The 23620-nt window shown below is 29.2% G+C and overlaps 1 protein-coding gene across 1 annotated transcript in view; it reads right to left on the bottom strand.

Moving 5' to 3' along the window:
* Window positions 1-662: 662 nt before the first annotated feature.
* Window positions 663-23620, bottom strand: part of LOC111623884 (B-cell lymphoma 6 protein homolog) — a 94250-nt gene continuing 71292 nt past the window's right edge. Inside the window, exons 8-10 of the mRNA XM_023366612.1 lie at window positions 19401-19593; window positions 11438-11593; window positions 663-1159 (exon numbers count right to left, since the gene is read on the bottom strand). Of these exons, the coding sequence (XP_023222380.1) occupies window positions 714-1159; window positions 11438-11593; window positions 19401-19593 (795 nt within the window). The 3' untranslated portion in view covers window positions 663-713. The remainder of the gene's footprint in view (window positions 1160-11437; window positions 11594-19400; window positions 19594-23620) is intronic.

The following is a 23620-nucleotide window of genomic DNA, read 5'->3' as shown; positions in this document are numbered from 1 at the left end:
AAACTTATTATTATTATTATTATTATTAATTTTTTTGAATAAAAATAAAGAGGCTGTCCATAAATTGTGTCTGCATTTTTCTTGAAATTTTTACTTCTCCTCCCCCATTGTTTCAGTTTGTCCAAGTTTCCGTAACCATCTATCCTCTTCAAACGTCCAACAAAACTCAATCCTCCTCAAAACCTTTATCACTTTATGAATAGTAAAATGCATAAACTGCACAAAATTTAATGAAATAAAATGGATGTCCATTGAAATTCAATCCCCCTTGTCTGACTTTGTCCAACCTGTCATAAACCCATCCTGCCCTTCCAGTGTGAATGCCATTTATGGACAGCACTAAAAAGGAGTAATCTGTTAATGTTTATTCTCAAGTTTCAATTTTTTTCTTTTTGAATAAGCTGTTATCATTTTGATTTTAACTGCTTTTTTACAGAAATTTGCAATTAATATGGTAAAATTCCTATAACAATACAGAACAAATAATTTTTTTGATATTTCCATGAAATTATTTCCAGTATAACAGAAAATATCACAACTAAGTAAAAAAAATCTATTTTATACTTTTTTACAGTACTAGAATCACTTCAAGTATTTAAATCAGACATTACACTATAGTTTATAGCATCTTTTTACTAACAGCTATAGAGAAAACATGTTTTACTATTTGGTAATTTTCTCTGAAATCAGTTTAAACAATTCAAAACAATTCATTATTTCAAGTGGCTTTCCATATGTCTTTTTAAGCGACTATTAATAGGAAATGTTTTCTGACAAAGATGACAAACATAAGGCCTTTCTTTGGTATGGGTTTTTAAATGATAATTCAGTGTATTTCTGTGAGCAAAGGTCTGTTTGCAAAAACTGCAAGTAAAAGGTCTTTCTCCAGTATGAATTCGAAGATGTATTTTCAAACTTCCTTTTAATGAAAACCTTTCATAGCAAATATCACAGCAAAAAGGTTTTTCTCCTGTATGGATTCTGAAATGTTTCTTTAAATGAATTTTTTGACTAAATCCTCTTTTGCAAACATCACACATGAAGGGCTTCTCTCCTGTATGAGTTCTCAGATGTGTCTTCAAATTATTGTATTTTTTAAATCCTTTTCTACAAATGCCACACAGAAATTGCTTCTCTATGCCTTCAGAGTCTTTACACACTGTAAAAGATACAGTAAACATTTAATTCTCATTTGTATTCATAGCAGGAATGACATTTTCTCATTCAATTATTAATCCATAATACAATAAACATACTATAAAATACTGCTTTAAATAAACTATTTTTTGCTTTTGTATTTATTGTATCATAACTTTAATTAAGTTATGCAGTTAAATTTAAAATTCATTTAGAAAGCATTTAAATATAAAATTCAATAGACGTAAGTAACATTTCTGCTAAATATACTAAGTACTGTTGATCTTTATTGTTTTCTGAATATACAAAATTATTGTAGTTTTTAATTATATCTCAATAACTTTCATTTCCAAAATCTTATATGAAGTTTCAGATTTATAATTTTATCAAATTATTTACTTACATGATGATAACAAATGAATAGCTGAATCTATAGTGTTGAGGAACCATTATTCACTTTCATCAGAAACTACATAATAGTAAAAATATCTACTTATGCAAAATATTGTTATTTTTAAAATGCTTTCTTAAATTTTCATAAAAAAAGAAAGGGTAAATCCAAAGTCAATTTTTATTTACTCAAACTGTTTTAAGTTTATGCAGAGAAAGACAAATTATCAATTTTCAAATTTATTATTATAACATATAACAGAATGAACAGTATAAAACATTACTCAGCATTTATCTAATACATTTTAAAATCAATTTTTGCATTTTCAAACATAATTTTTATTTTCCAGTTTGATTTGATCACACCATGAAACTAATCTTAATTCTCTTTATTATTATTTTTTTTAATACAATACATCATCATGCATCTAAGAATTAAATGGAATCACTATTTTCAAACTTCACTGAGAAATCTTTTATTTTACATTAATTTTTTAAAAAATGTTCAATACAAGCTTTTCATGGCATAAATAATCTGAAAATGATTCTTTTCTTATTACAAGGTAATGCTATAGGCAAAAATACCTCCCCAACAGACAATATAACATCTGTTTAATTTTGATCTCTAATATTTTGTAATACAAAACATGTATTGTATTTTCATATAATTATGTATTTTGTAATTACCTTTTAAATCAGTTTTTTTTCTATAAAAATATTCTTTAGTATCAACAATTCTAATATTTGGGAATAAAAATAGTAATTATTTCCAGTTTGTAAAGCTTTATGATATTTTCTGTTTAAATAACATTTAATTTTCATTGAACTATAAATTATTCATGTTATTGTTCTGTTAATGTTACTAATGCAAATTTCTGAGAAATCAATTATCAATATATACTGTATTTACTTGAATGTAAGACACATTTTTCAGATTTTTAGATTTCTAAAAAGATGATGCATCATAGATTCAATGTAATATACCATAATTAGCAACCTCTTGTGCCATATATCTTGTTCCTTTGTCAGTAATNCATAAAAATTTATTAATTAAAATTTAAAACTGTTAATAGTTTTTATTTATAATAAATATTTTTTACTGAGATTTGTAATTAATTAATTAATATTGTCTATTATTTCATTCAGATAAATTTATCTAACAATCACAGATTAATGTTAATTAACTGTTTATAAGAAATATCAAATGTTAGTTTTTACAGAAACTTTTTGATTATGAAAATACGAACTATATGAAAAATAATGATTTTAAGAATTTTCATATTGTATAAGTTTAAAATTGTATTTAAACATAAATTTTTTATTATTATTGTGGTGTTTGTGGATTTATTTCACTTAGATTATGTACTGGTGCCTAATGCTATGACAGATCAAGATCAAGGCATAACTAAGAACAAGCTATTATTTTGTTTATATGCTGTTTGTATATGTATCTGTGCTTAAGAATTTCCTAACTGTGACAATGCTATTATGAAACCCTGTCTCTAGGCTTGTTTAGTGTTTATGGTATATTGCATATCACATGTGCAAGAAAAGAGTGCAGGCATGATAAGTATCTTATCCATTCTCCATAGATGCTTTGTTTCTTGTGAGTTCTGAGTATATACTACAATTGTACTATTTTTTAGTATATACTCAGAACTCACAAGAAATTTTATTGTTGCTGTTTAGTACAGCTGTGTCTATAATTTATGTAATTTTGTTTTGTTTGTTAATATTATTATTATCATCACCACAAAAAGAAAACAAAATCATTCATGTATTGAACTGCATGAAATTTTCCTGCGCATAGATAGTCCAGAATTTAGTAGGTTAATTAGAACATTTTTACAGAAATGCATGTTCTGATATAAGGATATTTATATGAATTGTAATTCCTTTAAATATTAAATCATAATTATAATAATGACTTTATTTATATTAATTTTATATTCAATAATGATCAATGTAACAAAAGATACCATTTCAGAAACTTTGCAGCAAAACTATTTACTAATATTTTAAAAAAATTATTAATATGAAATTTGTTCAGAAATATGAATTACTTATGGGTCTTGCTTACTTAATTTTTTTATTTGAATACTTGATTAATAGCAGCTACTTATGAATGTACCATATTTACTTGAATATAAGATGCACTTGACATTCTGTCAATATATGAACAAGAAGCCATGAGTTCACAAAATTTGCCTTGAGTTGTCTATTTCTGAAAAAGTATCCATAAACAACAAACCAATGGTTTGTTGTTTATGGATACTTTTTCAGAAATAGACAACTCAAGGCAAATTTTGTGAACTCATGGCTTCTTGTTCATATATTGACAGAATGTCAAGTGCATCTTATATTCAAGTAAATATGGTACATTCATAAGTAGCTGCTATTAATCAAGTATTCAAATAAAAAAATTAAGTAAGCAAGACCCATAAGTAATTCATATTTCTGAACAAATTTCATATTAATAATTTTTTTAAAATATTAGTAAATAGTTTTGCTGCAAAGTTTCTGAAATGGTATCTTTTGTTACATTGATCATTATTGAATATAAAATTAATATAAATAAAGTCATTATTATAATTATGATTTAATATTTAAAGGAATTACAATTCATATAAATATCCTTATATCAGAACATGCATTTCTGTAAAAATGTTCTAATTAACCTACTAAATTCTGGACTATCTATGCGCAGGAAAATTTCATGCAGTTCAATACATGAATGATTTTGTTTTCTTTTTGTGGTGATGATAATAATAATATTAACAAACAAAACAAAATTACATAAATTATAGACACAGCTGTACTAAACAGCAACAATAAAATTTCTTGTGAGTTCTGAGTATATACTAAAAAATAGTACAATTGTAGTATATACTCAGAACTCACAAGAAACAAAGCATCTATGGAGAATGGATAAGATACTTATCATGCCTGCACTCTTTTCTTGCACATGTGATATGCAATATACCATAAACACTAAACAAGCCTAGAGACAGGGTTTCATAATAGCATTGTCACAGTTAGGAAATTCTTAAGCACAGATACATATACAAACAGCATATAAACAAAATAATAGCTTGTTCTTAGTTATGCCTTGATCTTGATCTGTCATAGCATTAGGCACCAGTACATAATCTAAGTGAAATAAATCCACAAACACCACAATAATAATAAAAAATTTATGTTTAAATACAATTTTAAACTTATACAATATGAAAATTCTTAAAATCATTATTTTTCATATAGTTCGTATTTTCATAATCAAAAAGTTTCTGTAAAAACTAACATTTGATATTTCTTATAAACAGTTAATTAACATTAATCTGTGATTGTTAGATAAATTTATCTGAATGAAATAATAGACAATATTAATTAATTAATTACAAATCTCAGTAAAAAATATTTATTATAAATAAAAACTATTAACAGTTTTAAATTTTAATTAATAAATTTTTATGCATCTTATGAAAACTATAATAAATTACAAATTTTTAAAAAAATTTGCATTTTACCAAAGAATTGTAACTAATTGTAAGCATTGTACTCAGTAAAAGTATTTCATTCTAAAGCTATTTTATCTTTGTGCTTGTTCTTCAATTATCAATAATTCTAGACAAAAAGTAAATAATTTATTTATTTATTAGAAACCTATTTACAATATTATTGTTATATAACTACAAATATACTAGTTATATGGTTTGTATGTTGAAAACTAAAATTAAATTATAAATTTTTATAACAGCTTACTAGTTTAGTTTTACAATAAAGAAATAAAATATTGTATATAAAATGATTTAGAAATTAAATTACTATAGCAGACTTTATATCATATAAATGCAGAAAACCTACTGGTGTGCCAATTAAGACTATCAAATGATAAACCTGAGTCTGTCTTATAATCAAGTCCATTTTAATCAGGAGACAAAATTCAGTTGGCAAAAAAATTTTTTATTTTTTATGCACTTTGGGTTGCATAGTGGATTTCTTTGCCAACTGAATTTTGTCTCCTGATTAAAACAGAATTTGGTTATAAGACAAACTCAGGTTTATCATTTGATAGTCTTAACCAGTGCTGTCGCCTGCTTCTGGTGGAACTATGACAGTGCCATCATTTTACCCTAGATTACCCTAGATTGAGAAAACAACCATTGTCGAGCTCATGCTCGGATAAAAAAAAAATAAGAACAACGATTCTATGGCACAGAACCCTGTACTATTATCATAAAATAATAATCAGAACAATTCTTAATTCATTGTTCTTAAAAATCTTAATAACTAAAATGTCTTAGGATTTTTAGGCTTTATCAGAAGTATTAATTTACATCTGATATGGAGATATTTAATGTTTTAATTTGGTAATCCCAATTAGACAAACGAGAAAAATCTTGCCTGATCTTTAATCATAAAGTATTTTCATAAATGTAATGAATGCAATTATTTAACTTAATTTTAATTAATTCACTTTCAACATGTAATCTTATCTATCTTAGCTGAAGATAGAAAATTAAATAAGCCATTCACTTGATTTCAAACATACTTTAATACGTAAATGATCAGTTTTAAAAATTCATTTATTTATATATATATTTGCATTTTAACATTTGTTTTGAAGGTTCAAATAAAACAATATTTTTTTTAATACTGGACTGTGCATGCATTAGATTACAAATCATTTCAGTTTTCAAAGAATATCTGTGCAATGTCTTACACAAATGTAGCTGACTAAATATTCGTTCAACAGATGCATTGGAAGCTGGTAATATCATCAATAAACTCAACGATTTTTCAAGATTTTGAAACAAACTCTCCAGCAGCATTTTTTAAATTAAATATTTCTGACAAGTAGGATCTGACAGTATAACTTCTTGACCCCAAGTTATGCCATTCATTGTCTACAACTTGTAAATTGCTTGAACCTTAACATTGTTAAACATTTTAAACAACGGCTCCAAAAACCTCACTGTTAAATTTTGCAAATTTTCAGATTCAAGCAAAAGCAGATATGAAAAAAATGTCATCACTGAAATCAAATCTGGTTTAGATTTCTTTTACAAGTATACAATAAGAACTTTTAGAATAAAAGTATCAGATCACAGGGCAGTTTTACTCTAGATTTACCCTAAATATAAGACTACCCTAAACAGTACCCTGAGAGTTGAAATTATTATAGAAAAAGGTAATTACTCTAGAAAGCACTGGTCTTAACTGTAACACCAGTAGATTTTNCCCTAGATTACCCTAGATTGAGAAAACAACCATTGTCGAGCTCATGCTCGGATAAAAAAAAAATAAGAACAACGATTCTATGGCACAGAACCCTGTACTATTATCATAAAATAATAATCAGAACAATTCTTAATTCATTGTTCTTAAAAATCTTAATAACTAAAATGTCTTAGGATTTTTAGGCTTTATCAGAAGTATTAATTTACATCTGATATGGAGATATTTAATGTTTTAATTTGGTAATCCCAATTAGACAAACGAGAAAAATCTTGCCTGATCTTTAATCATAAAGTATTTTCATAAATGTAATGAATGCAATTATTTAACTTAATTTTAATTAATTCACTTTCAACATGTAATCTTATCTATCTTAGCTGAAGATAGAAAATTAAATAAGCCATTCACTTGATTTCAAACATACTTTAATACGTAAATGATCAGTTTTAAAAATTCATTTATTTATATATATATTTGCATTTTAACATTTGTTTTGAAGGTTCAAATAAAACAATATTTTTTTTAATACTGGACTGTGCATGCATTAGATTACAAATCATTTCAGTTTTCAAAGAATATCTGTGCAATGTCTTACACAAATGTAGCTGACTAAATATTCGTTCAACAGATGCATTGGAAGCTGGTAATATCATCAATAAACTCAACGATTTTTCAAGATTTTGAAACAAACTCTCCAGCAGCATTTTTTAAATTAAATATTTCTGACAAGTAGGATCTGACAGTATAACTTCTTGACCCCAAGTTATGCCATTCATTGTCTATAACTTGTAAATTGCTTGAACCTTAACATTGTTAAACATTTTAAACAACGGCTCCAAAAACCTCACTGTTAAATTTTGCAAATTTTCAGATTCAAGCAAAAGCAGATATGAAAAAAATGTCATCACTGAAATCAAATCTGGTATAGATTTCTTTTACAAGTATACAATAAGAACTTTTAGAATAAAAGTATCAGATCACAGGGCAGTTTTACTCTAGATTTACCCTAAATATAAGACTACCCTAAACAGTACCCTGAGAGTTGAAATTATTATAGAAAAAGGTAATTACTCTAGAAAGCACTGGTCTTAACTGTAACACCAGTAGATTTTCTGCATTTATACAAATATTGTTTTTGCATAATGTGAGACTTCAGCCTTGTTTACTTACGTAACTATGGCCTGACCTAAATCTTTAACAATACCATTTTATCATTTAAATGTCAACTTTCACACCTGGGAGTTAATCATTCGGTAAGTTCTCAGTCATTAAGGGATGCTTTCTCATAACCTCCTGACCTATTGTTGCAAGTTTGTCAAGTGAATATAGCAACAGACCAATTTTTGGGCAGTCGTCATCCATCCTGCCGACTGTACAGTCGCCTGTTTTTTGAAAGCTTAGTCATCACCTGATTGGAATATTTTGTACTTCTCGCCTTCGGCCCGTTCACCTATTTGTTCCCATGTTGGATTTGCCTAGTCACCGACAACATGGTGAGTGCCCAACATGGATTACCTGAACAGAACATTGGATTAATATTACAGAACATTGAACCAGCGTTATCCTCTGCCCAACTGGAGTTTTTTTTTCTCACAACCAACGTACTCATTCTGGAAATCAAGGTTATTCCAATCAAAGGAAACTACCGATACGTCAGGTATCTATCATCATGTGGTTTTTTATGTAAACTCTCTCTCTTACCACGAAAGCAATTTTTCCCTCTTTAATGAGGAATGTATTTCCTGTAGTTTAACATCTTAGTTTACAATTAAATGTTGTTTTATTAGCCTACTCTCTGTGTAATCACTTCTGGTGCACTATTTCTCTCTCTCACTCCATCCTGAATCAGATCACTCAGTAATGCGACCGCTCGCATGACCTATTTCCAAATCGCTACAGCTTCTGTGTCCCCCCCAGACATGGTGGTGTCTATCCTGAGAAGCCATCAAAGAGGTACCAACCCTCACAATATTGAATAATTCAAAAAATTCTTTGCAATTTTCCTGTTTATATATTCATTTCTCTTTAATAGTTTCCTTTAGTGAGTGACCAATTATCAAATTGGTATCAGAATTACTTGATATTATGCATTATTGGATATTAATACTTTAAACTGATATCTAACATTTCCAATATTATAGGGACAGCTAAAATACATCTTATATAAAAACTCATTTGGCTGAAATTTTAAGTTTTTAGTATTCTCATGTACATTGATAATTGGGTTTCCTCAATACTTCCTTTAGCAAAGGAAATGAGCACCAAACTGGCTGGCCAGTAGACATATTATGAGATATTTTTTGTAACAAATACATAACAAAAATTATTAAAACATTTTAACAAAATATGAAGTTTTCGACCTACTCCTGAGGTCTGCATCAGGTTTAAAGATACAAGTTCTATAATTAAACATATCAAACAAAAAATCTGCAGAATTCTAATCAATAAATTCAAAAAGGTTATAAATACAGTAAGATCCCACTTAACGCTGCCTCGCTTAACGCCAATTCGATATAACGCAGTCTGCTTAAAGCCTAAAAAAGTTCAAAATTTATGCTGATTAAAGTTATCACAGTATTTCATTGATTTGTAAATATAATACAATTATTTGTGAACACAAACCAATCAGCAAAAGATAGTGTACTTTCTTTAAATCTATGTTTGTTTGGTGCAATTTTGGAAAAAATATAACATCATGGATGCCATATGAAATATCGACTTTGCTTGGCAAGAATTAACTGATAAATGCACGAATGAAGTCTGGAAGAAGTTATGGCTGAAGGTACCCAAGAATTCTCAATGAGAAGAGCCTATTGCTGTATCGTTAGGTTGACCAAACTCAACATAATCAATATAGCAGGACTAGGAGATATAGATGAGCAGGATATTGAGGAGTTACAGCAGGTTTCTGGTGAGAGCTTTACCAACAATGACCTTCAAGAACTGGCAGAACATGGAATTCATGTGGAACTAGAAAATAGCGATTCTGAAAACAAAGAACCCAAAAAATTTCTCTATAGCTTTCCTTAGTAAAAGTTTGATAAGATAACCGAAATTGTGATCAAATTGCCGCAAATGATCCAGATTTTGAAAGGAGTGCAAAAGCAAAATGAGGCACTTTGGATGAGATCTTCTGCTACCGACATTTGCTTAAGGAAATAAAAAAAGCGACAAATGAAACATTACGACTTTATTGCAAAAGAACAAGAATTTCAGAAAAGTCAGGACCTTCATCACAAAAAATGAACTTTACATTTCTGTGTGCATATGTTTGTGTGTTATTTAGCATATATTATTATACAAATTAATATATAAATAACTTAAAATTAAAATAAAATTTGTTTATTTTTGGTCGCGTATTCCCCTATCCCTATTTACTCTAAAATGTTAAAATGACTTCATTTAACTATTTCGTTTAGCGCTTTGGTGTCTAGGAACACATCCCCCACATTAAGCGGTATCTTAGGAGTGTAAAGATGTGAATGGATGGGAGTACAGTGTTAAGATCAAATCAAAGTGTGCCTACCAAGTGCATGAAATTTGTTTTTTGTCTTTATGGTTAATACAGTTGCCTAACTAGCTTGCTTTAAAAATCTCCAAGGCCTCTAAAATCTCTAATATGGTCATTATGTCAGGTATAATTTATTAACCTCACAGGGTCAAGTTTAACCTCAACATTTGTTGTCAGAGGCATAAATAGACAGTAATGGATGGTTTCATGTTGTTTATATCATATTTGTGCTCTTTTACATGCTGTTTGAGGGATCTTTATTTGTTCCCATGTTGGATTTGCCTAGTCACCGACAACATGGTGAGTGCCCAACATGGATTACCTGAACAGAACATTGGATTAATATTACAGAANATCTCTAATATGGTCATTATGTCAGGTATAATTTATTAACCTCACAGGGTCAAGTTTAACCTCAACATTTGTTGTCAGAGGCATAAATAGACAGTAATGGATGGTTTCATGTTGTTTATATCATATTTGTGCTCTTTTACATGCTGTTTGAGGGATCTTTTCATGGAACCTACATAAACTAGGTCTCTGTCAATCCTATGATCCTTCAAAGGTATTCTATGAACCCCAGGTGCTCTTTCTTTGTTTATGGCATCCTTCTACTTTCTTTGTAGTGCATATACAGTAAGGTATGCTTGTATGCATTGTAAGTGCCTTTATGTTTTGTTATTTGTTTATATATCACATTCATGTAACATTCGTAAGTAATTACCATTCCTCAGTGTTCATCTGCCCTCTGTTGTTGGTTTATATTGTTATCATAATTATTCTGTGCTTTTTTGAATAACAATGTAGTACAATAAATTATGATCTAACTGAATAATCTGAAGTAAAAATAAACTGCACTTAATTATTAAATTAGATAATATATCTTGAATTTTATTCTATGAACTCAAATAACTATTTTAAACATAACTAAAATAAAACTAAAATAAATATAAAATTTTGTTAGCTGAATCATTATAAAATAAGGGAGCTAATTCTTTTATTGTCTAATTTATAGAAAATATATTACATATCTGATTTTATTACTTTAAAACAAATAATTTGAATAAATATTCATTTTGTTTTTAGTAAATATTCTGAAGATTATCAGAATATTTCAATATATGAGATTAAATTACACATTTATTAAATCAAATTTCTTACCTTCATCACTTTTGTTCTGTAGTAATTCAGATTTTAGACTTCCTGAATAATTACTTGGACCAGGTAATGAGGAAATTTCTGAGAATACAGTTTTATTCTTATATGATGCAACAGGAAAATTTGTAGATTCATCAAATCTTAATATTGGTTTGATATCTGAAAATTAAATATATTTTTTATTCTACTTACATCCTAATTAAAGTAAACCTTACATTTCAATAACTTCAATCTAAATAATACAATGTGTTTGAAAAGTCATTATGCAATTACAGTCATGTTATAATTAAGCTAACCATTTCTTGATGCCATAACAAAATGGAGAAGCCAAAGCCAACAAATACAGGTAACCCTCGTATAACACAGTAGTTACGTTCTGAAAAATTGTGGTGTTATGCGAATCCGTGTTATACGAAACAAAGAACTAATACGAAAAGGAGGGTTAGGTTCCAAAAATTAAAAAACATGCTAGTATATTTTCATAATTAAGATAAATATCTTCATTAAAATTTTTTTAAGTGATACATATTAATATAAATTAAACAATGTTTTCTTCGTCATCACTAAAAACACTATTAATTAACCGAGAGCGTTTTCTTTTTGGCAAGTTATCCTTATCCTCTGAGCATTTTTCTGCATTATCTTCAGATCCATGCTTTACCTTTTGCAAAATGTATGTAATTTTAGATTGCTTGCTTCTAGTTAAAAGGTCTTTATAAATTTCCTTATATGGTGCTAAGCACTTATGAAGAATAAAGCAAGTATGGAATAAGGGAAAAACATTCGGCAACATCAGAAGCAGAAGCGTCGCGATCTGGCAACATTGAAACAAGTTTCGAGAAGGACCACGTGTATCGACAGAAGGCGAGAAGAGAAAATTTACATACTTAAGTACTAATAGTTCACGAAAATAATAATTTTCGTGAACTATTATTATTTAAGTATGTAAAAATTTATTACATTTCCTGTTGTATGAGGGTTTTACCCAATTCTCGAACCGTGTCAGAGTAAATCCGTGCTATAAAAGTACCGTGTTATACGGGGGATGGTACCAATTCTCGAATCGTGTTAGAGTGAATCCGTGCTATAAAAGTACCGTGTTATACGGGGGATGGTACCAATTCTCGAACCATGTTAGAGTGAATCTGTGCTATAGAAGTGCCTTGTTATATGGGGGTTACCTGTACAAGTTGCAATTTTGTCTTATAATTGCTTTCATCACTTCAATATTTAACCTCAACTTCTCTTTTGACAACAAGGAATTCATGAGTTAAAATATTCTTTCTACATAAGCTTAGTTCCTGGAAAATAAAAGACTAATTCTATCAGATTATTAAAATCATTGAATTCAAGATCTTTTTTTGTGCATTTCATTAAATATTTTGAATTGTGTCAGCTACAACAATTTTTTCTTTATTCCATTTCTCCAAGGATTTAGTTTTACTCTTGTCTTTATTAACAACCAATTATTAAATAATAAAATTTTACCTGTTTCTCTTAATTAAAACTATTCTGTATTCTTCCTCAGTAGTATCTATTTCAGTTTAAGCCCTTTATCAATGCAGAATAAACTTTTTCTAACAAATTACAAGTTCAGAATAATAATATATGAATGTGTTTAATGCATAACTAGAGAGCTATGTTTTTTGATTTTCAAAAACAGGATAAAAATGAAAATGTTACTAAAATGGCAGAATGACCAGGACAGACTAAAAAACCTGTATTATCCAGCTCAAAATGGTATGAATAGTCAGCCAAGTTCTAATATATGACTTAATAACAAATACAATATTTTATAGCATATAAAATGTAACATTTTCTAAAAAAAAAAGGCTTTAAAAAATTATCCTGCATCTTATATGTGAAGTTGCAATCCCACATATGCTAATAAATTTCACTACTGGACCTCAGCAGGTTTCAGCCTAATTCTTGAATAAAAAGGCTATTGTTTAATTACACATATTTTTATTTCTAATTATAATTATTTAAAATGATTAGCATGAGGAATATAATATAGTGCTGAAAATGAAAATGCATTATATACATATTTTATGAAGTATATGATATATAGTTAATTATATAATAACTTTTCAAACATATTTAATTTTGATTATTATTTATACAAAATGAATAATTTATATTTTCTCTCAATTATTTTAACAGTCGCATGCAGATGACGGGGGTCACTTTGTGACTCCTGCTCATATTTTTGTTTTTTTAATGTTTTTAAAAATTAATACAGTGGAACCTCGGTATACGTCTGCTTTAGAATACGTCCAATTCGGAATACGTCCTGTTTGGACGAAACAAATTTTGCTCGATATACGACTTTTATTCAGTAATCGACTTAATTCAATTATACATGCCATCTATGAACAATTAGCATTATCGGTGTACTACACTAGACTAGACGTTCGCGATGCTAAGGTTTATAACTTTGTTAAATTTCTTCTGATTTTAATTTGTAAGTAACATTTTATTATTTTTATTAATCATGAATTGCAAAAGGGCAACAGAAAAATAAAAAAATGACTAGAATCACAACGGAACTGAAAAAAGAGATTGTTGAGAAATATGAAGGTGGCACGCGTGTTCGAGATTTAACGAGATTTAACTGTTGCACTCTGTATTCCGAGAACGACGATATCGACAATCATGAAAAATAAAGACATTATTAAATTTGCTAACGTTACGAAAGGGGTTAAATCAATTTCTAAACAGAGATCAAAGACATTAGATCATGTCGAGAAATTGCTTTTGCTTTGGATAACTGAAAAACAGTGTGCCGGCGACAGCGTATCGGAAGAAATTTTTTGCGAGAAAGTTAAAAGGATACATGCTGCTCTCATGAAAAATCAAGCAGAAACTAGCCAGGAAAGCGAGGTGTTTAAAGCCAGCCATTTTTTTTACATGAGAACGGATTAATCATTTTTACATTACTTCTTATGGAAAAGGTTGGTTTGGTATACGTCCTATTCGGTATAAGTCCAAACACCAGGAACGGATTAAGGTCGTATACCGAGGTTCCACTGTATTTCAAAATATTAATTTTAAAATTTTAATTTTTTTTACTTTTATCCCCTATGATTTGTGAATACTTTGGAGTATATTTGACAAAAATTCAGTAATTATAGTGGTTCCTATAAAAAAAATATCTGATGCTGCATGACGGATTATTGCACCCGTGTGAATATTATATTATTTTGATTTGAAGAATTGTAATCCTCAGTATAGTAGTAACTATAAAGTATATTTATTAACTGAGAAGCCAGAGATTATTCATTATTATAATTCAACCAAAGCAGGAGTTGATACCCTTGACAAATATATTAGAACATATAGCTGTCAGCGTGGAACAAAATGACCATTGGCTGTGTTTTTTAATTTTATCAATCTAGTCACGTATAATTTGTATGTGTTTTATTGCGAGGCAAATGAAATTTGCGCCAAGAAATATCCAAAACTTGAATCAGGAAGAAAAGATTTTTAAAGAGTCTAAGCAAATTATTACGTCAAATCAACATGAAATACATATCTGAACATTCCCAAGGTTTACATAGCAGTTCAGTATCAGCACTAAAAGTATTTGGCTTTGAATGCAATCAAGTGGGAGAAATTTCAAGAGGGACAGTTCAAACAGAACCAAAGGGAAGAGCAACACAGAATGCTACTAAAAGTATTCCTAAAAAGGGAGATGCTTTCTATGTCCAAGATCAGAAGACGGAAAATATATGAAATCTTGTACAAAGTGTGTGAAATACATTTTCCCTAGATATACATCAAAAGAGGAATGCTGTATTGTTAAAACATGTACTGAGTGCAAATTAACTTAATTTTATAATAATTATTTTCAACAATAAAAATTGTTTTGAGTTCTAAAAGTTGAGTTATTTTAAAAATCCAAAGTTATAGAAACAAACATATTAATAAAAAATATATCAATTTGGGGTCAACTTCTAACCCCCATCATTTACAATGTATAAATTTTATTTAGAGTTGGGGTTACTTACTGACTCCCCTCATCTGGGTTTTCATGGTACACTTTTAACATCCAGATGTGACTGTTAAGTATTAAAAAAATTTTATGAGTTTTGGATTAATACAAGAGAAACAGTTCATTTAATAGATATTTTTCAAAGATGCATATGTTGTTTTAACTTTAAATAATTAAAATCATGTGTCACTTAATACATACAATGCATTCTGTGAAATAGGATATTATGCAATTTGGACATTGAGTAAACATTATATTATATACAAACTTATCAAGCCTATATGGCAGGGATGGCCAACATGTAGACCGCGGTTGACCACAAAGGTTTTGAAAGTAGCCCGTGAAGCTAAAGTTGAACAATTTGCTTTCACTTAAATTAATGTTTAAAAATCTTAATTTGATAATTTATTCTTACAATAATAGACTGTCTGTGCAATGTACCCATACTGTTTATATTTATCCCAATGAACAATGCAAATGAATGTTAACGCATGCACATATAAATGGCAATTGCATAAAATGGTGCAAAATCATGTGTCAGACAGTAACATGACACATTCATAGTCGCTCGCAGACTATATTTTACCGAAAAAGTAGCCCCTAAGGGATAAAAGTTTGGCCACACCTGCTATATGGGATAATATAACATACCTGTATTGACTAAATAGCCAAGATACTGTATATTAATATATGTTAGGCTCAAAGACCGAAATCACTCATTGAGCGAAAAAAAATTGTGGCTGTTTGTAAAAATAGCCACAAAGTGAAGTTTGCATCGTGGTAGTTGTAAAAACTGCCACAACGTGTTGTGGCTAACTTAAAATGACCACAAAGCATTCAAGAAATTCAAGTCATGATATTTGACCATTAAGCATTGTGGTGATTAAGAAAAGCCATGACATGTTCTGAATGTTAGCTGATGCAACCACAATACGAAGGATAATAGGTTGTAACTTGTCAACGGGCACATTGCAAACACTTGCGGAGTTTGTATTGTGTTCATTCTCGACCAGTGCTGCCATTTCTAGGGTAATTACCCTTTTCTACAGTAATTTCAACCTCTCAGAGTAATGTTTTGGGTAGTTTTATATTTAGGGTAAATCTAGTGTAAAACTACCCTATGTTCTGATGCTATTACTCATCACTCCAAAAATTTCGCTGGAAAAAGTTTTAGCCTAAAATCATTCTGTTTTTCCTTATAACTGGAGGGTTTTAGGATAGGACAACAGAAACTAAAGAAATAATGCAGATTGATGCTAGGTACATCGATGTACACTGTACAGTGATATTTTGGTTTTCGTCAATAATCCATCCGAAACTGACGATAACCGAAGTCGAAGAAAACCGAGGTATTACTGTACATTACACCTGAGTAGGATTTCGCTTTTCTCAACCTTCATGCCATTGAGCCATTGGCACTCTCCATATCAGATGTAAATTAATACCTCTGATAAAGTCTAAAAATCCTAAGACATTTTAGTTATTAAAATTTGCAAAAACAGTAATTGTTCTGATTATTATTTCACAATAATAGTACAGGAATTTGCATCATAGAATCGTTCGTCTTTTCTTTTATTCGAGCTTGAGCTCAAGCTCGGAGAGTTTTCTCAATTTAGGGTAATTTTCTGCAGTTGAAATTGGTTCGATTGTTTTAGTTAGGGTGCCTAATGTTGATAGGGGACATGCAGGTCCTAGAAATGTTTTAGCTGTTGTTATGAGCATTAATCCATCAGGTCTCTATTCAGTTATCAGGTCATCAGGTCAGTTAGAAAACATGGAAAGTCTTCTTAATCAACTTTATGCTTGTAATGAATTTACAATTTCTACAGTAACCTTATTAATATTCAGAACACACCCTCAACTTTATTAACATGTCACTCAGCATCCATGTTAACATCTGGAAGTAGCAAGGGTTTATAATGTGTCACTGTAAAAGATACTGTATTGATAAAAATGCAAATGTCACTCAAAGAACATAAAATGCATGAATAATTGAATGTTGTTGTAAAGTAACCAAGTTAAATTTCTGTATATGGTGAATAATTTTGTTATCTGCATATATAAAATGATTGAAGATAAATCATAATGAAAAAGAAAGTTTTATTATCTTATCACTGCTCGTTATTAGTTAACATCCAGAAGATATGGTGGCTTTTAACCGTAATAAATCCATCACACTGTGGTTTTTAACTTTAGCAGCTGATTTTTATTTTATAGCATATAGTATATGAAGCACCTGCAAGTATATGTAATTAGATCTTTAGCACTTTTTAGCAAAACATAAGAAATAAATGTGTATTTTTCTCCATATATTTTATTTCTTTGAAATTTTTTTAAGTATGAAAATTAAATTTCCAGGAAAACTTGTAGAACTAATGTTGTTTGGCATTAAAAATTGTAAATAAAAGTGTTTTGAACCTATAATCCATATTTTAAAGTTACAAACCACTGTGCATCATGTGATCCTGTATCATGGTTGCATCAGCTAACGTTCAGAATGCGTTATGGCTTTTCTTAATCACCACAACGCATAGTGGTCAAATATCATGAAAGCCATGACGCGAATTTCACTTTGTGGTTGTTTTGAGTTAGTTACAACACGTTATGGCCATTTTTACCACTGCCATGACATGAATTTCACTTTGTGGCCATTTTTAAAAACAGCCACAATGCAAATTTTGCTTCGTGGCCATTGAAACGACCACAACATGTTGTGGTTGTTTTTTTTGCTCAATGAGCGATTTCAGTCTTTGAGCCTAACATACATACATAATGAACATTCTGATTAATACTGTAATTATTCCTAGGTGCACAATTTTGTTTATATAATATTTATTTTAAATCTGCAAAATTCTAAAATCTTTTTGCAAACTTTTTGAAAATTTATATTCGAGAGCTTGGTAATGTTGATTACATATTAAACTTTATGCCTGGGAGCACAATTGCATTGTACTGTACACAAGATACATGAGATAGCATTGCAAAGTCTTTTAATAAGTTTTCTCCTATACTAACTATATTTTCCCATCACATAAGATCATCCTCAAGATTTCCACAAAATTTTCCATTCTCCAATATTATAATCTTATGGAACCACAGATTTATGTGTAGTTGGATATTGCCTATATGCTATGTGAAGCATGACTGTATATGTTTAGTAAAAACTAAATTTATTTTAAAATAATTATTAAATACATAAAAAAGAAATGTCTAAAATGGAAACAACAGTAATTTTGGAAGGATTTCATTTTATATAGAATTATATTTTTATTAATGCAGATAAAAAGAAAAATCAAAGTGTTACAACACATGTATTTTTTTAAATTTATAATTCTCTTCAACTGATCATTATTAATGCAGATAAACAAACAAACAAAGAATTTTTTTAGGCAGTGATCTAAAAATTGCCGTAAACAATATTAGATTGTAAGAACATTATACACAAAAGAATTAAAATCACTAGAATAAGATAAGTATATTGGAGTTGACACTCATCAGGAATACATATGTTTCAACTAGTGTCACATATTGTTGATACACAAATTCAAAATAAAACATTTAATTAGTACTTTTGCTTGTTATACTCAAGCGTCATCATAATTTATAAAAAAAAAAAAAGAAAACAACAGAATTTGATTATATAGAACTTACTCCAATTTGAAATTTAAAAATATCGGATTTATACAAAGATATATATTAAATAACTAGTTATTTAATATATATGTAGAAAAAAGATTAAATAAAATAATTCCAAACATCTGAAATTTATATTGATGATATACTGAAAGCCCTATTATATGTAATTAAAAGTTTCTTCCAGGGATAAAATAATTGAACTGGAAAATGTATGTATTATTTTCACATTGTTCTAATCAGGTGTAAAGCATAATTGAAATGATGTGAAAATAAATTCTGTTCTTAAAAAATTAATATTTCTTTTGGATTAATAAAAGTAATTTTTTGTATACTTACCTGGAATATTAGAATTGCATTTTGTTGTTGAAGTGTTAGAAATTGAAGAATAAGATACTAAAGTTTCATTCTCATTTAATGGGTTTATCTGAAATGAATGACCATTTGTCCCCGTTGTTATTGTTGATATATTCATTGGTGTAGATGTAGTTTCGACTGAATTCTGAAGTGAATCATCCTGATATAAAGTTTTCTGAAATTACAAAAAAATATAATTCATTCGTAATAAATTTAAAAATATTATTAGACAAATTCAAATATTTAAACAGAATAACTTCAATGCTATCAAATAAGAATTGTTCAATAAATACATAAACTAAGATATAACAATATCTTCTTTCTTTTGTGTCTTTAACAAAATTTCCATAAATGGCTAAAATATTTTATCATCCTTCCCTCATACATACTTTGCTCATACACTTGTATATTACTTATCCCATTTTCTACGTGATCAACCAGTTGTTCTATTTATCAAATAATAATAACATTATTATTATTATGTTGGGTTTAGTGGGTTATACTCGGTTGACACTGGTAGCTGTGTACTATGCCAGACCAGAGTCAAGGCATTGCAATGAAAAACAAAGCTAAAATTAAATAAGTGTGTCAGTGTTTGTATTTAGAAATTTCCTAACAATATGGCATGTATTCAATATAGTGGCCTTCTATACTGTGATGTATGTATTTCTATTCAATTGTAATGTTCCCAGGCTTTTGTGTAGTGTGTGGGGTATCACACCTGTACAGGAGAGAATGACAGGTACAATAAGCACCCTTTCCATCCTCTACAGATGCCTTATTTCCTGGACAAGTTCCGTGTACATGCTGATTTTTTCAGTGAATGTGTTTTGTATATTGTGAGTGTTTGGAATGACTATTCTATAATGTATGTGATTTTATTGTGTTTGTCAATGAGTATGATGTCTGGTCTGTTGTGGTAAATTGTTTTATCTGTGATTATGGTTCTGTTGTAGTACATTTTGTGCAGATTGTTTTCCAATACTGTCTGTGGTATTTGTAGTATGGTTCGTGAATGTCTAATAATTTGTGTTTGTTTGCAAGCTCTTGGTGTATTATATTTGCTACTTGATTATGTCTGTGTAAATAATCTGTCTGTGCCAAGAGCTTGCACCCAGATGTAATGTGTTGTATAGTTTCTGGCATGATGTGACATTTTCTGCATGTGTCATTTGTGAGTGTTGTATCTTTGAGTATGTGTTTTCTGTAGTTTTTAGTATTTATGACCTGATCCTGTATGGCAATCATGAATCCTTCCATCTCCCCAAAGAGGCATCCCCCGATCTAACCAGCTGTTTGATGCAGTTTTGTCAACATTATTATTATACAATTTTATTAATAATAATTTTAAATACTAAAACTGAAAAAGAATGAAATAGAGAAAAATTTTAAATGTTGAAAATAAATTATTTTTTTTTATCATAAAAATTTTTAAATAATTTAGATAACTTTTAAAATTCATATCATAAATTCCAAATTTATTTATTTATTCATCTGCAGAAATTAAAATAATTCTATTCTAGTAAAAATTTATACTTTAAAAATAAAAAACAAAAATAAAATGTTAGATGGTGTCCTTTTTCCAATAGCAACAATGACTAGACATCAAAGCTCTTGTATGAGGCCAGACCGTTACCTGGAAACCTGCAGTCATTCAGGTGATTGGATAAAAATTGACTGTCCATCCAAGTAATTGGACACATAAAGGTAAAAAATAGAGATTTTGGGCCTGAAGGAGTGTTTGGAAGTCTGACAAGGAATTTGCCAATGGACTGTGTGGGAAATGAATTGCAGAGATATGATCAGATTCTCAATATTCAGGACTCAAGAAAAAAGAAGTGATTGAAACTGAATGGAAATCAACTATGTAGACATCTATACATCAACTGAAGCTGAACATTATCGGGCCAGAAACGGCTATGTAATAACCGTCAATGGTTATATTGTTAGCTTATATATGCTGGAAGAGGAAATCGGACTGAAGGTCTGGGTAGTGTAATTGGCAATGCATCTGCATGGTAAGCAGGAGTTGCTTGCGGGTTTGAGTCCCGCTTCGGGCCGATTCTTTTCTTCCAGCAATTCTAAAATTATTATTTAAATTATTTAATTAATTTATAATTATTAAATTTATCAAGAGATGGCACCTAACACCTAACTCTAATACCAAATTGTTTATTAAATTATTAGTAATATAGCTGTTTCTGGCCCGATAATATTCGGCTTTGGTTGATGTGTAGCTTTAAAACATATCGAGTCTAGTAAGGATGTTTATTATGTAGACATCTATCATATTCTCAGCAGCAAATGTACTGTACAAACCCTGTATAACTTGTAACACTCTCTCAGAACCAGTAACTGATTAACCACATGTGTAACTATGATCTTTAATAGATGTATAGTTGGCACAATGAGAGATTGCACTTGGTCAATTCTAATTGTGTCTATTTTAGGGGAACTAGGGTGACTGTATTACTCTCTAGCCCTCCTCTACTTTTCCAATTATCATCCAGACTCTAAAAGGTTACTTTCGTTTACACAAATGCTCTTTTCAAGGAAAAATGACATATTATAACCAGTGTGGTGGAGTTGGTAACAAATAGTCTGACTTTGATTCTGAACCTTTGACTCCAACCTTTCTCCTTTTTAACATGTCACACTATGAATCCTTTCATAACAAAGATCCCTCTTGGTGTCTGAATATTTTTAAATAAAATTTCTCTATAAAAATTGTACTAAAACTTATGGTGAGAATCAAAAAATAGATAAAACAAATTTACTTTGAAAAATTTTGGGTACATAAAAAAACATCTATATCTTAATCAGTCAAAAGAATTCCACTTTTATTAATTAAGTATCAAAAATTGATTTAAATTTAATCCTTTCAAAGATAAAAATTCAGTACAATAAAATGCAAAAACAGTTTGATGAATGATCTAATACAGGGATTGGCTACCTTTTTGTTGCTAAGGGCGCAATAATAATTTTAAAAACTATCGAGGACACATAGCTTAATTTTTGAAAAAAAAAATCACAATGTTGTAATAAATAAACAACACAATTATGTCTTGAAATATGTATATTTATACAAAATAAAGATTATACATGCATGTAATAACTAAAAATTGAAAATTAAAAGTACATACATAATACAACACAAAATAAATTAAGTAAAATTACAATAAAAAATAAAAAATTGCCAGGACAAATTATGACATCTATAAAGAAAATATTTTTCTTCTTGACTATACATACATAGATTTGTCTTTGTCTACTAACAAAATGTAATTATTAATTTGTAAGCCACCGCTAGAGGATGTTTTTAACTGTTTTACATTTTACGGCAAACGGTAGCCTACATAGAAAGGTCGACTTCGCCGGTGGAATTGTTATTGCCTCATACAGCGTGTGAAAGGACAGAAAGTAGACAAAGACTCATCTATGTATGTATAGTCAAGAAGAAATATATTTTCTATATAGATAAAATTACAATTACCGTAAGACCTCGTTTAAACGAGATGTTTTCCTAGACAAGAAAACACTAAATGAAACAGCATTAAACAAGGTCATTTTAACACACCATGTTAGAGTAAATAGGGATAGTGGAACATGCAACCAAAAATAAAAAAAATTTTACTTTAATTTTAAGTTATTTTTATATTAATTTGTATAATAATACAGTAGCCCCCCTATAACGCTTAGATACGTTCCATGTTAATCGAATTTTACATTGTAGGAATCATTAAATACATCAGCCAATCGCAGCCTGACACGTGTGAAGTTTACAGACTAAGGCTGTTTGAAAGGTTTTCTTCTATAAAATTAACCGATTCTAGACTAATTCCACTCAACATTTCCAAAACATGTATAATTTTTTGGGAATAATCCGTATAAACTATGCTATAAACAAAAAATTGTACGATTACTTACCGAGTGTGCACCGTTCGACTACGCCGTTGCTCAAGCTTCTTTTTTGTCGCAGAACAGCGCACGAAACGGCAGCCACGATTTCTGATAACGAATTTTTCGCAGAAAAATAACTTGACCTTTGGAGACATCATTAATATAAATAATTTTTATGGCCGTTGAATAAGAAATGTTTCTTTCACAAGAAATGTATAAAATTAGTGCTGTATTAGACTTACGGTACCTAATTTACATACTGTACAGACGATAATAAACTCAACTTACTAGCCTAAAATCTC

This window comes from Centruroides sculpturatus, unplaced genomic scaffold (assembly GCF_000671375.1).
Source record: "Centruroides sculpturatus isolate CEXI.00-Female unplaced genomic scaffold, Cexi_2.0 scaffold325, whole genome shotgun sequence".
Lineage (NCBI taxonomy): Eukaryota > Metazoa > Arthropoda > Arachnida > Scorpiones > Buthidae > Centruroides > Centruroides sculpturatus.
Note: the sequence above shows the minus strand (reverse complement) of the source record. Positions and strands in the feature narration are given on the sequence as shown.